This window comes from Lepisma saccharinum, chromosome 3 (genome assembly GCF_977018435.1).
Source record: "Lepisma saccharinum chromosome 3, izLepSacc3.1, whole genome shotgun sequence".
Classification (NCBI taxonomy): domain Eukaryota; kingdom Metazoa; phylum Arthropoda; class Insecta; order Zygentoma; family Lepismatidae; genus Lepisma; species Lepisma saccharinum.
Window position 1 is genome coordinate 92,803,023 of NC_139231.1, and position 14,429 is coordinate 92,817,451.

The following is a 14,429-nucleotide window of genomic DNA, read 5'->3' on the forward strand; positions in this document are numbered from 1 at the left end:
TCAGAATGTGGTAAGGTCATGGGAGAGAAGGTTACACGTGTGTGTTGCGCAAGAGGGACGTCATATTTAGCATGTGTTATAACTTTGTGGTATTGTTAACTCTGCAACAATTAAAGTTAGGTGAAAACAAATGTCACAGTTGTTTTCCTGGTGAAATTCTAGCCCATTTTGATATGTCGCACAACCCCCTTCCCATTTAAATTTCTGAAGTTGAATTCAAGATGGCGGACATCAAGATGGCGGACATCAAGATGGCTGCCGACCATGCGGGTGACGTCAATGTGGTTCCCCCTTGGCCTGATAACGATTGATCATCGCCATTTTCACGTTCCATGCCGCAGTGGCGTTGTACTGGGGGTTAAGTGACTTATTGAGCCACCCTGTATATATATAACAGGGTGATTCTAAAGGTAGGGTACAAACGAAAACCACAGATACCTCCCATGAAATAGAGACGAAAGTGCCCCTTCCACTTTGCCGAGAGATGCCTCCGTGAGGAGCTAGACAATGCCGAAAACGTGTGAAAATGAACTTCACACCGCTGTACAGGCAGTACCAGTGAAGATAGAAAGGCGGAACAAAAGAAGTCAAAAGGAACACCAATGTTGCCCATCCGAAAAACACCAGGCGGCAGCTGCGCAACGCATGCGCATGGGGTTCCACAAAGGAAATAGAAGTGTCCTGCAAGACAAGTGAAGGGAAAGGGTAGCAATCGACAACGGTAGGGACAAAAGAAGCAATGAAGCATGAAGTAACAATTGCACAACGGCAAACAAACACCATGGCTGAACCATGTACGCGTCTGTTGCCTGTCGAGTGTCACGGACCACTTTCCTTGCATTCTCGGTGTGTTTCTTCGTCCTACGTCGTCCTCCCGTGGTTCTGCAACCCCGCACTATTTTTCTCGACTGCACTGCTTCAGCCATGGTGTTTGTTTGCCGCTGTGCAATTGTTACTTCATGCTTCATTGCTTCTTTTGTCCCTACCGTTGTCGATTGCTACCCTTTCCCTTCACTTGTCTTGCGGGACACTTCTATTTCCTTTGTGGAACCCCATGCGCATGCGTTGTGCAGCTGCCGCCTGGTGTTTTTCGGATGGGCGACATTGGTGTTCCTTTTGACTTCTTTTGTTCCGCCTTTCTATCTTCACTGGTACTGCCTGTAGAGCGGTGTGAAGTTCATTTTCACACGTTTTCTGGGTTGTCTAGCTCCTCACGGAGGCATCTCTCAGCAAAGTGGAAGGGGCACTTTTGTCTCTATTTCATGGGAGGTATCTGTGGTTTTCGTTTGTACCCTACCTTTAGAATCACCCTGTATATATATATATATATATATACTATATATATATATATATATATATATATATATATATATATATACAGGGTGATTATATATATATATATTAGAAAATGCTATCAACAATAGTACTTTATCAGTATTGCATTGAAAAACACATAAACAACAAATTATAAAGAGACATAAATCATATCAATTAGTAGTTGAAACCATTAAAAATAAATAAAGATCCTATAGAGAAAGATATTTATTTCACATACACAGCAAAAGTTTTTCGACAGAAGTACTATGTACAAATAATAACTTTGATATTTACAAGCACGTTAGTAAAATTTATCTCAATGGAACCACTTACAAACTTTGTGGTAAAAATTTCCTTTGAACAGACATGCATTAAGCAAACTTGTTTTGATACTTGCTGAAGATTTCAAGACAATAAAATAAAAATGTGCGCAAGAAATATGCACTCAAATCATATTGAGAAACAAACATGAGGAAATTATTAATTTGCACATATTTTTAAATTTATATTTAATTATAATATGTTATTATATTTTTACCTTCGTACAGAAACAGAACATAAAATCTTAGACTCTGCTCAAGATCTGATACAAACAAAAAATATGAATATTTTGTCTGAGTATGATAGTTATATCAAAAATGGTTAAAAACTTTGATTTACTTAATGTAATCATAAATACAATAGTAAACACAAGCAATTCTTATCACTAAAAACTTCATTTTTGATTAACATGAGGACTCCCCATACGTCTTATTACCAGAATATGCAGTATTACACTCCTTGTTGTGAAATATATTCAGATATATTTCTCCACTGAATCCCAGATTAAATGAGATCAACACGAAGAATTGCAGTTAAGTTTATGTATAATTACTAAATTCTATAATTCGGAATAATTCTCCCTGTTTCATTTTCAGCAAACATAACACACTATTGTAATAATCAATTACAATTTACAATGTTACAGACCTCTTCTATCTATTATTTAGAATTATTGTCAAATAATTGCATCACGAAACAGTACTTGGACCAAATTTAAGTATATTCATTTGCACAGATAAGTATATTGTTTTACCTTATTTTTGTGCCTTAGTTACATCATGGAATTATACCAAGATATGCTTCTATGTTTCAAGTTTGATCAATGACAAGAATGCTTAATTACTGAAGGTCACAATTATTTCAATTGCAGCGAGGTTAATTAATGCATGTAGATAAAATATAATAAATTTATAATTTTTCTGTGTTCATTTAATCCGAATATTAAATTTGCAGGGTTTATTTAAGTTGGCTGAGCACGTACCACTTGCAATGTTGGAAATGAGGTAAATAGCGTAAATTTAAGTGGTCCAAAAATGAATCGATTCTTACAGTATGCAGTTCGTAATATTAAAAAATGTTCCAGCAACAATTGGTTACAACTAAGCATACCTCAAGTAACAAATAGTTTAAAAAATTTAACTTTACAAGAGCAACAAACAGCATTGATATTTTTTCAGTTCTACACAATTAGATCAGATGTTGAGCAGATCTCTTCCTTTGAAATTAACCTTTAACTCTGTTGTAAATCAGATTTCTTTTGTTTATAAATTAAACATTTTGCAAAATATGTTTCCGCACTCGCATAAGAAATGTTTCTTTTTTTGTAACATAACACGTTAAACAATTTACATTTTGTAACTTTCGTGAACATTTACAATTATCTTTTTCATTGTAATTTGGTGACATTGTCATAAAAGTTTTAAAAGTTAGCAACGTTGAAGATAACAATAGAACTCTGGAAAGGAAACAGATTCCATTCACACATTCACTTATTCACAGTCTCACTAACATCACATAATATCACTTGTCTTTCATTTTTTTCATTAAATAATTACCTGTTAAAATTTGTGTAAATATCAAAAGTTTTCGACTTACGAATTTATTGAAAGAAAGAAATATAGAATGACATATTCTTCCAATAAAGGGCAAAAATGTAAATAGTAATTTATCGATACAAACATACTAGCACACTATATTGTCACTTTGTCTTTATCAGAAAGTCTTTTAGGATTGAACGATTACTATCCGTTGTTCAATTGCACGAAAAAACAAAGCACGTAAACACAATACTTGTGATCAAGTCTTACCTTTCAGTATTTCAGCATCCATGGTATAAAAACGAATGAATATCTTCAATGTCTTCTAAAATTTCTTCCCAAATATAGCACTACATACCTCTTTCTAGGCCGTACATTCTTAGTCTTGTTTATATATATTTAGTAACAACAAAACTTTCGCACAAAACAGTGGTATCACTTTTTCTTTGAACGTTTTATAAGTATCTGTTCTTAAAGGATATAAAAAAACTTCATTTCAAAGAATAAAAAAGAGCACTTCAAGTGTTATGTGTACTTGTACCATGTTTATTTTATGTTATTGTTATTTCACATCTGTAAACAATAAAACGATTGTCTCAAGAAGCAGATTTCCAAGAATGTCATTCCTCAGCAAACAACCTGATCACTTCACAAAAACTGTTTGCCATTTGTTTTTGTGATTTTTTTGTCATTTTGCCAGCACTCTTGCATTTTGGTGAGGACTGTATCTCTCTCCTCTATCGCCCTTTAAGGTTTAACATCCAAATCCTGTTAGGAATTATGTAACATTGGGTTGGCCACTTGATTGGTGAATTTAAGGACGGGTTCACGGCCAATATCCAAAGGCTGTCAGAACCTTGTGGCTACAATCACACGGTTTCCTCGAGGGTTTGAGCTTGTTTCATCTTCAGTGGTGGAGCATGTCTGTCCTACTTCCTGAAACGAAATAGAAAAAATGCATATAAAAACCTATTACCATCAAAGATGATGATTTTTAAAACTTACCCAAGTTTCAATGACTGTTGTATTATTGAATGTGTAAAGTAACTCATGTAAGTAACCACTACCTAGAAAGTAATTAAATAACTTAATAACTATTTTATACTAAAGATGTACTATCATCAATATTTTCATCATGGATGAATAACTTAAAATTTATAAATACGGAGAAAACTAGTACTCACTTTTATCCGCGAAGCTGTTTTTTCTTCTTTTTCGATTAATTTCAGTGGCCACTGCCACCATCCTCGTTGCTTGGCCAAGCAACAGCGCAGCAAGTTCCAACGAGGATGGTGGCAGTGGCCACTGAAATTAATCGAAAAAGAAGAAAAAACAGCTTCGCGGATAAAAGTGAGTACTAGTTTTCTCCGTATTTATATACTACCGCGTCTCTCTTTCCCCAATCATGAATTAAAATTTATATTAATAAGAACTTTTGTTTCTTGAGTGGCTGAAATTCTTTAATTTGCTCAACATTTTGACATTGAATGAATTGCATTCTTGGTCTTTGAAAAATATATTTGTGCAATATGTTGAAACATGTAGCACATTAAAAGATTTCAGCAACTGGTGTAAAAGAAGTGCTTATTAATTGTATTTTTAAGCTGAAACATGTTTACAGAGAATTTGCAAGGATTCAAATCACTATTTAACCTTTAAACAAGTTAGAAATATACACAATGGGATTTCTTGGTGATTTTTTTAATTTCACGGTTCAATTAACGGAGAGCTACAAATTGTAATTTATTTGATTTGTGATAGTTTAGGATTTTATTCTTAGTAATCTTCTTAGTATCTTCAAGCTAGGAGAGACTTTTCTTCAAGAGAGTTATTACAGGAAATCTCAGATTTATTAAAAGGGCTCCCATTTGTGATGCACATTACTGTGAGCGAGTGTACGTACATTCTACAACGTAATTCCTCAAAAGCATCGAATGCTTTGAAATATTGGGTCATAGCATGGTTTGCAACACACCAACAATACCAGAAAATTTTTGGTTCTGTTTTTAAGTCTACTTTATGCACATATAGGCTAATTAGGACTGCACGTAGAGTTTAAAGTTGGATCCGAACCATTATATGCCTCTAATGGGTATCGAACTCAGGACCTCTTTATTACAAGACAACGGCGTGGCCACCATGTCATCAGGGAGGCCACAATACCAGAGAGAAATTAGTTGGGAAGACAGAGGTTGGGCGAATATATTACTTGGTGGGGGCAATCACATTTGATATATCCTTAAATACCAAAAGTGTGTAGTTCAGATCAGCTCTAAAAGTTTAAATTGTATGGTGGGAGAGGTTTGTTTGAAATTTGAGTTAGCTGTTTAACATGATAGAAATGGGACAAGTGGAAAAATGCGTCGCGTAAATTGTCCTAACTAGGGAGATGCCATCTTTTTACACCAGATGACTGGAACAGAATATTTAGCAAACGGACATGTACTCATCTAAGAACCAACATTCCTTACGGTAAGTTAGAACAATTACACTAAAAATGAACCTCCATATTTCATGTATCCTAATAATTCTTCCATGGAGTCCTGAAGAAGTGAACCTGGAGTGTTGTGGCTGAAACACAGGGCTTCTTGTAGTAACCTGATGCTCTCTAGTCAAAAGCTGTATACATTTATAACTAAAATACTTGAGCATACAATGAGCATAAAAAGTGCACCCAAAGAACTAATTTTTGAATCACAATATTATGTCTCCTCAGTGAACTATTTTCTGTAGAAAAGTAAATTTTTTGATAGTTTTCCATCTAGTAAACTTCCAGCTGGTGTAACTGTATGTGTGTTTCACTTGAAATCTTTCTTTAAAACTTTAAAGTAGCAAACATTATTTAAAGAGTAGACCTCTTGATGTAAGTTAAGTGATAATTTTGCCTGATTATTACATTTGTATGCAGTTTCATGTTAATTGTTTAAACGCGTGACTACGAGTGTATATTGTTGTTAAATAGAATAGCAACGAACATGAACTACCTAAAAGAACAGAGGATTATATTGCCCCATAAACCTTGTGCAAATGAGAACCTGTATTATCTTACCTACGCATTTAGTCACTTCCAATTTCAAATTTTTCAAAACAATTCTAATGGTACAAAAACAAGAACCATCTCCACATTTAGCTAAAGTGGGAAAGAATGTGAAAGAAATCACACGCAAAGAACTTAACCTTTTGTTTACGAAGCCCATTTTGCCATGTAAGCCCTCCGGGACCGGCCCAATTTTAAGCAAAGTGCAGAGTTTCATTTAGATGACTGTAGATCGGATGCTAATTCCTCTAGACAGACGAATGATATATCGGTATACGCCATACATTCGGACTACATACAATTTATGTACATTGAGTGTATATATGAATGCGGGGGGAGGGGAGGAACCGGAAAATTCCAAAATTTCTGAAGAAAAGTGCCCCTTCCCACCTCCGCCCCTGGACAACAAAGTACAGGACATTGTCAAAATGCACATGCAAATGATCGCAGGCATGTTTGGAACAAGAAAAAAATTGCATTATTATCATACGAGTAATAGAACACAACTTATACCGCCCAAAAGACATGTCTATACGCCACTGACTCAGTTTCAAAGGAAGCCGCCATTTTCCCGGCATTTTACTCCCCTTTTTATGGGAGGAAGAGTCTTTACGGTGCAGTATATGTGTTAACAATAATATAAAAGAAGAAATTAGCAATTTCAGCGAAAAATAGCGTATGACGTAAAAACTACGACCTTATCGAGGTATCTATATATAGGTAGCTGGTAAACAAGCAAATTTCTTCATATTTTGTGGACTAAACACTATGCATGAATTCAATACTACCTACTACCCAAACAGCCCTAGAGCCATGATGGTATAGTCGGTAGTGAGTCTGACCTGGGCTCGTTTACCAAAAATCGGCTCCGAGGCTCATTCAGCCTCTAATCGATGGGTACCTGGGGGGGGGGGGCAGAGGCGACCGGAGCATGGTGCTGATCCAAAATGGTCGAGATCCATATTCCCTAGATGTGCCATCATGGTGAGTAAGGTGATACATGCACGGGGAACTTTACATTACCTATAGTACAAAAATATATGTATAGTAGCGTTCAGTATATTGCACAGTATGATATACTATACCTTAGGGGCATCATTTTATCCTGGTTTCCAAACCCCCACCCTCCCCCTTCCTCTTAAACCAAGTGCTTTCAGTTTTCTGTTGATGCGTGTTATTCAAAACCATCACACACAGTTTTAATCTCTTCATATTCCTAGGGGAAAATATGAATGAGAAACAAACATGAATAACATTTTCCCAACAATTATGCCCTAACTGTAACATTTTTCATCACACACCACATTGTGATAGAAGAGAGCACAGGATCATAATATAAATAACAAATAAATGAAATCACATTATTGAAAATTGAAACAGCATAATAAGCATGCACAAACCCAAGCTCAAAGGAAAAAGAGGTAAAAGTTCAGATAAAACACTGGATGGTGCTGTGTTTTGCTTTTCAATATCTCACCGTGTTATAATTCATGATTTATTGTGTATCCTGGGAATCATGAGATCTGAACATATATGTGCGTAGCGTATAAGCTAACATTATCAAAATTTTTGGCTGATATGCAAAACGCAAACTACATCTGTCCCCGTGGTGCTATATTTTACAAGGATACTACGAGCTGACAAGGGCTCATATGAGCACACGGTGTTCGATTTTCCTGTGAAAAATAGACGTGGATGGGAGATAACCTGATGCCGCAGATAATGGCAGATTGTGTTCTCATTTTCTGCTGCCTTATAAGCTGAATGTTCAATCCAGGACTTCACTGTTCTTCATCTGATGGGATTAAGACAGAAGTTTCTTGTGATCTGAAATACTTTTTTTTTCTCACACTGTTCTCATGACTACTGGTAAGAATGCTACAAGATGATACTATACTGCAGCTAACTACAGCTGTAGTGCAGTAAAATTAACTCACTTCTGGACAAATATTGGATATTTTTCTAAAGAAATTAAGTGTGATGTAAATGTCGGGAATTGAATCAGGAATAGCATATCAAAATTCATCGAACATTCCAATTATGTATTGTGTGTGCTAGTAGCAATCATTTCCATTCATTTATAGAAAAGGTATTGAATGAATGACATTATTTGTTACGACTTATGACAATAATTTGTCATTAATGCAATATAAGTTCACTAATGCAAATAAACCAGCCAATAACAAATCACAACTTGATCTTAAATCAGTTGACATATTTTGGAAACTTAGATTTTCTTGCAGTAACGAATATTGAATAAAGTTGGTGCACAAGAAAAGTTACATAACTTGTTCATCTCATCTGCTGTTTGGGGGTGTAAGGGGTGGTCCGAAATGTCGACCTCCCTTCCACGTAGTATATTGTGGACTGCATTTTGCAAACTAGTGAAGCTCTGGCGTCTGGATCCACAGTCAGTATAATCCTGTGTAGGGCAAGTGTTGTGTAGTCCTTAAATGTTTGTGATTGTCCATCCATGCAACTCATCTTATAATTATTCATCTTCATCTTAGCGATTAGCCAAAGTGACATTAATGTGATGTAAAATGAACTAAATCAACAATTCAACAATAAATAAATAAATCTTCTTTGAGATCGCATGTGTTGCACATTACCCTCAATAACTTTTTCTCATTCCTAATTTCAAATATGCAAGTGAGCCTCCATGGCAGACTAGTTAGCACACCGCAAAATTACGCCAGAGGTTCCAGGTTAGAATTCCAGCCTGGGCATGGGTGTTCTTTGTCCTTCATCAATTTCATCATATCGTCACTCATCTTCATCTTCGCAATTAGCCAAAAGTGGCAGAACTACGAAGCTATGCAAGCAGGATTTCTCCAAAAAGCTTCATAAATTTTACAGCAAAACTACTTGTTTCAGAATGTAGTGTTTCTTCAGCGACAGCTTTAGAAATCCAGCTTCAAGAAACGCAATACTCGTATTTCTTTGTGCGTCTCCCCCTTGGCGCAGTGGTAGCGTCGTCACCTTGTAATCAAGGGGTCCCGGGTTCGATTCCCGGTGGAGGGACATAGTGGTTCGGATCCCACTTTAAACTGTAGGTCCAGTCCCGATTAGCCTTACTGTGCACAAAGTGGACGTAAAACACCAACTCAATCAATCAATCCTATTTCTTTGTCTACTTCCAGTGAATGTGTGAAAAAATACAACACACTATTCTCTTTCGAAACGAGATAATGAACTTAGTTTCCTGTCCAGATTAATGAGAATTTAATAATTCATATAAATATTACAATACTACACTAAAAATGACACCTAAACCAGCATACAGTAATTGATTACAAGCCGACAATGTTGCACTACATCATTGTGACATCATAATAGAATAAGGAAGAGATTTCAATATGTTTGCATGGAGAGGAAGCAATCCTTGCTGACATATCTTGTGGTAAGAAACCTTTAGGAAGACCAAGATAAAGATGAAAGAACACTTGAAATGGAATTGAAAGATATTAGCAAGGATGGTAAAGAGTGAATTGATGTTCGATAGATGGGATGAACATACAATTGCATGCTACTGAATTATGTATTTGAATGTTGCGAGTATTTTTGAGAAAAAAATTATGCAGACGTAAACATGGTTAATACATACTTTATGTAAATATATGTATTGACTAACGTATCTCTCCAACCCAGAATAGAACTAATAGAAAGAAATGTGAGATGCGAATTCATCCTTGGCAAAGAAAAGGAGAGAAAGTAGTGTTTGTCAGAAAAAAATTGAGAGAGATAACTCATCACAAAACATGGCCATTTCACTACATCTGAAGTTCAATTTTGGACTATGCCTTAACAACTTCATTTTTCATATCTCAAATTCCAGTGTCAATTCAACATTTGCCTATCATTCCAGCGAGATGAAGATGCTTATGTAGGTTTCCTATTTACATACTGCCATGCATACTTTAAAACGTTATCACAACTTTCAATACATATCTACTTCCTTGGTAACAATTCTCCATTCACTGTAAGAACGAAGTTAATGTAAACAAAACCACATCCTTCCCATGTGTTAGTTCCAGTGTTACTTTGACCACGAATATATTGGTCGTAGTTGTATAGCACATAATATAACATCTACAACTTCAACAACTACGTTCAATTGTATAATTTTATTTCATGCATGATTCCTGCACATTTGCCTTTCGAAAAACCAAGAGCGTTTATCAGAAACCATGTGCATTTGTTTACATTGATTTCATTCTCATATTCCTTTTGATTTTCTTATCCAATCTATTCATCACCAGTGACTCGAATCTACACGTTAGTTCCATAAAACTGCCTTAGCTTGCAAATGTGAATTTTAGAGTTTGATGAATATTTTAAGTTTTGTGAAAGGTTATAGATTCCGCTACTGTTCATTGTAGTCAGAGAGAGAGTGTGAGAGAGACAGACAGACAGAGTCACCCAAAGACAGAGAGAAATCAATTTGTTTAACATGAAAAAATAAAGTATAGAATTATTTTTCACTGAAATTAAGTATGTTCCTATGGAGAAGAGGTACAGTATGAATACAATGAAACATTAACACTAATAAAACAATGGATCGAAACCCAGAGAATATGTTTAGAAATTCCATATGCATGGAGCTTCAAGTTTGTTAGGTGCTCAACATAATAGTTCCAGTTTCCTGATAAGTGAAGAACACGGTCAATACGGAATCATGAAAGAAAAACACTAATACTAATAATAAAAAATAAAAATAAAATTGAAATCAGGGGATAAGAATCCACAGAAGAATTGACAAAAGCCTGCAAACTTCTTACTATGGAACATGTTTTCATCCACCTAATGAGAGATATTAATATTTTTTCCTATTCACTGTAACATTTTCTAGAATGTTATAGGATAGCCACAATTTATAATTCTCTTGCAGATTTACGTGTGCCAAATTTTTGGTGAGATTTGTTTATTGTACATATCAGTTTATAAAAGCCTTATAGAGGGTGGTATTTAATGGAGAACCCTCCCCCTCTCTGGCTGTTAACTTCTGATGACACTTTGTGGACTATGTATATGTGAGTGTGTGTGTGTGTGTGTGTGTGTGTGTGTAAAATCATGATGACTCAAAAGTACTTACTAGAATATTTCCCCTTCTATTGAAAAGTTTTGAATTCACACACTGGCCTTACCCTTCTGTTGTATCCGTAGGTAGCATTATAAAACACACAAATATAAATCTTCATTTTACCTGTGCTTCGGGTATGAACTGCTCTAACATGTTGAACGCACTTCAAATTTTTAACATATACAAACTCTTTGACACACAAGTATACCTTGCTATGTCTACAGTGTAATTTTGGTCACTACTGCATGATGGTTGGGTCTATACCGTGCTTTCCCTGTGGCTATTCATCAATGGCGTATCCACATTGGAAGGGTCGTCATCCTCGGGCCTTCCAGGGTGTTGATGAGGGTGCATGAGATGTGGTGGGGGGTGAGGATGCTGAAGACATTCTTGAGGCACTTTCTTCGTAACATCTATCTGGGCGTACACTGTAGGCTCTTGCTGACGCCTCACTGGCTGCGTGTATAGGCTGTGTTTAGGAAGGGTCAGCTCTGCGTATGTGATTTCGTCGCTCTGAAACGATAAATGTAATTATAATAAATAATTCACATCTTTATCCCTTAATTTACTATTACTGAATAAAGTAATTTAACATAACATATGTTTTATAAATGTACGTCTTGTTTACATGTATTTTCATTTTGAAATGATATTTTGTTTTTCTACCTTTCATAGATTATTCACAACATTTGGAAGGAACTCATGTAACAGATAAGAGAACAAGCTGCCAAACAATCTCTAATTTTCCAGGACTTGAACTTCGGATGTAGCATATTGCTAAAGCTGGCCTTCAGGTGTCCGATATGTCACTAAGGAAACGTGTTTAAATCACACTCACTTTTCCGAAGTTTCAGGATAGATAATGAAGAACATTGTGCATATGTAGTGTGTGTGTGTGTGTGTGTGTGTGTGTGTGTGCGTGCGTGCGTGCGTGCGTGCGGTGATTGAAACGAGAAGAGGAACAACTCATTTCTGTAGTTATTGCATATCCACTCTGGTTGTAAAATTTTGGTCCCGAATGCTTTGAATAAGTTACATGAATTTCTCCACCACTGGAAATTTTTCAAATACAACACTGTGCTGTGTGTGTGTGCATGATAATCACATTATAACAATAATCACAATAATAATCAATATATATAAATTGTATATATATATATATATATATATATATATGTGTGTGTGTGTGTGTGTGTGTGTGTGTGTGTGTGTGTGTGTGTGTGTGTGTAGCTTTTCTATCACTTTTGGTTAATCACAATCACAAATATAAGGGTGTTTTGATGAAGTTGATGAAGTAATACTCACAAAAAAAATACCCAGGCTTCCCTGATGGCTTAGTGGTAATGGCATCGCCTTGTAATCGAGGAGTCACAGGTTTGATACCCAGTGGAGGCACATAGTGATTCGGAGCCCACTTGAAACTGTAAGGCCAGTCCCGATTAGATTATCCATACATAAAATTGACTTAATACAAAAATTCAACAACAAAGAAAAACCTACACCAACATCTAGATTCGAACATGGGGGAATTGGCGGTGAGATCATGAGTGAAGATATTAGATTTGCTCAGCCACGGAGGCGACTCTAACCATTATTCATCAACTAATCATCCATTGGTAAATTATTGGAAATTAAACTTAGATATCTCATACGTGTACATGACATATTTATATGAATTTTAGAAAGATTGTGAAAATTAAATGTCACTTACGGTGATATGGATCCAAATGATGGATCCATGAATACAAGGAAACGAAGAAATCTATTAAATAAGTTAGAAGATGAGCTCCCCACCAATGGCTACACTTCTGCCTGAGTACCTGGTTTACAGCACACTATACTACACCTTGGAGATTGATATCACATCCGATTCACATTTCAATGGTATTTGAAGAACTATTTTATCCAGTGTTTCTAATGGAGTATTGTACTACAGATATAGAATTTGTATTCACCATATTAGCTCATCATAGAAATTTTGTTTTCCCAGGAAATAACCCTGAACGTTTATAGTGCTAACAGTGGCTGCATGTGAGCTACCAGTACATATATGTATATAATTAATTCTGAAATCCTGCAAAGTTCTCTAACGTAAAATTTTCAAAACCACCTCCCCCTGCTACACCAAACCCATGTTTTCACCATAATAGAAAGACCCATAACTTTTCCTTGAATCAACCATCATCTGTGGGTAGAAATACACCGTATAGCATGTATCAGAATCTAAAATGTTTCGCATGTTGCGTGAAAATGGGACTGTTCATTATTCTGTTTTTACAGCCTTCACGGTTATGGCTAATTACATCTCCATGTTTCTCCCAGAAACCAACGCTCGAGATATATGGCTTTCTATCACGCATGGACTGGAGTCTGAATAGAGAAAGCAGTAGATGAAATATCTGGTTTCCATCTTCTTTAACTTTGTTCAAAAGTTTCTTCTGAAAATTAACCACAAAAGCACGAGATTCTGTATCGAACAGTTGCTGGTAAGGATGATTAACAAAGTACCAAATGGTATAGATTTCCCATACAATGAGAAAAAGTATTGTAAGAAGTATTGTCAAACGGACACCATAAAGTGATAAGCTAAATATTCTCATGTTCAAAATTCAAAAGTCAGTAGTCCTAAGTAACAAAGCATACAGAAGAGTAAACTAAAAGCAATCTGTTCCATATTGAAATCTATAATATTTGTTGAAATAATTTAAACCACCTTATGCACAGATAGGCTAATTGAGATAGCATCTGCAGTACATCTTAAAATATATACAGGATTCCAAAATGCAAATACCTTATTACATACAGGTAAGTAATAGTTTAAAGGTGTAAGGCTTATTTTAATCGTGTTTATTGTCACAAGGTAATTAGTCGTTGGTTTTCATAGAACTTGTATAGCTAACACAAAACAACTCACATACTGCTCGATCATTCATGGTTATTTCAGACTAACGAGGTTCAGGCGTCTAGACCTACAGTTAATGTGACTGGTGTTCTGTCCAGGTGTGTCTTCATTATGAGCATTTCTTCATTTTTATGCTATCGACCTAATCATTGCAATTAGATAATGATTTATGTCTGTTGTGGCTTTGTAATCAAGGATTCCTATAGTGTGTCAACTAATAATGCCTGTTGA

The 14,429-nt window shown here is 35.7% G+C and overlaps 1 protein-coding gene across 3 annotated transcripts in view; it reads right to left on the reverse strand.

Moving 5' to 3' along the window:
- Positions 1 to 1,541: 1,541 nt before the first annotated feature.
- Positions 1,542 to 14,429, reverse strand: part of LOC145985239 (adhesion molecule nephrin-like) — an 807,500-nt gene continuing 794,612 nt past the window's right edge. For 2 of the 3 annotated variants that reach the window (XM_083119010.1, XM_083119009.1), the window contains 2 exons: positions 11,561 to 11,809; positions 1,542 to 4,112 (listed from right to left, as the gene is read on the reverse strand). In XM_083119010.1, coding sequence (XP_082975136.1) covers positions 4,026 to 4,112; positions 11,561 to 11,809 — 336 coding nt within the window. In that variant the 3' untranslated portion in view covers positions 1,542 to 4,025. Of the gene's footprint in view, positions 4,113 to 11,504; positions 11,810 to 14,429 lie in introns of all 3 variants that reach the window. The other variant, XR_014441408.1, reaches the window with a different exon arrangement.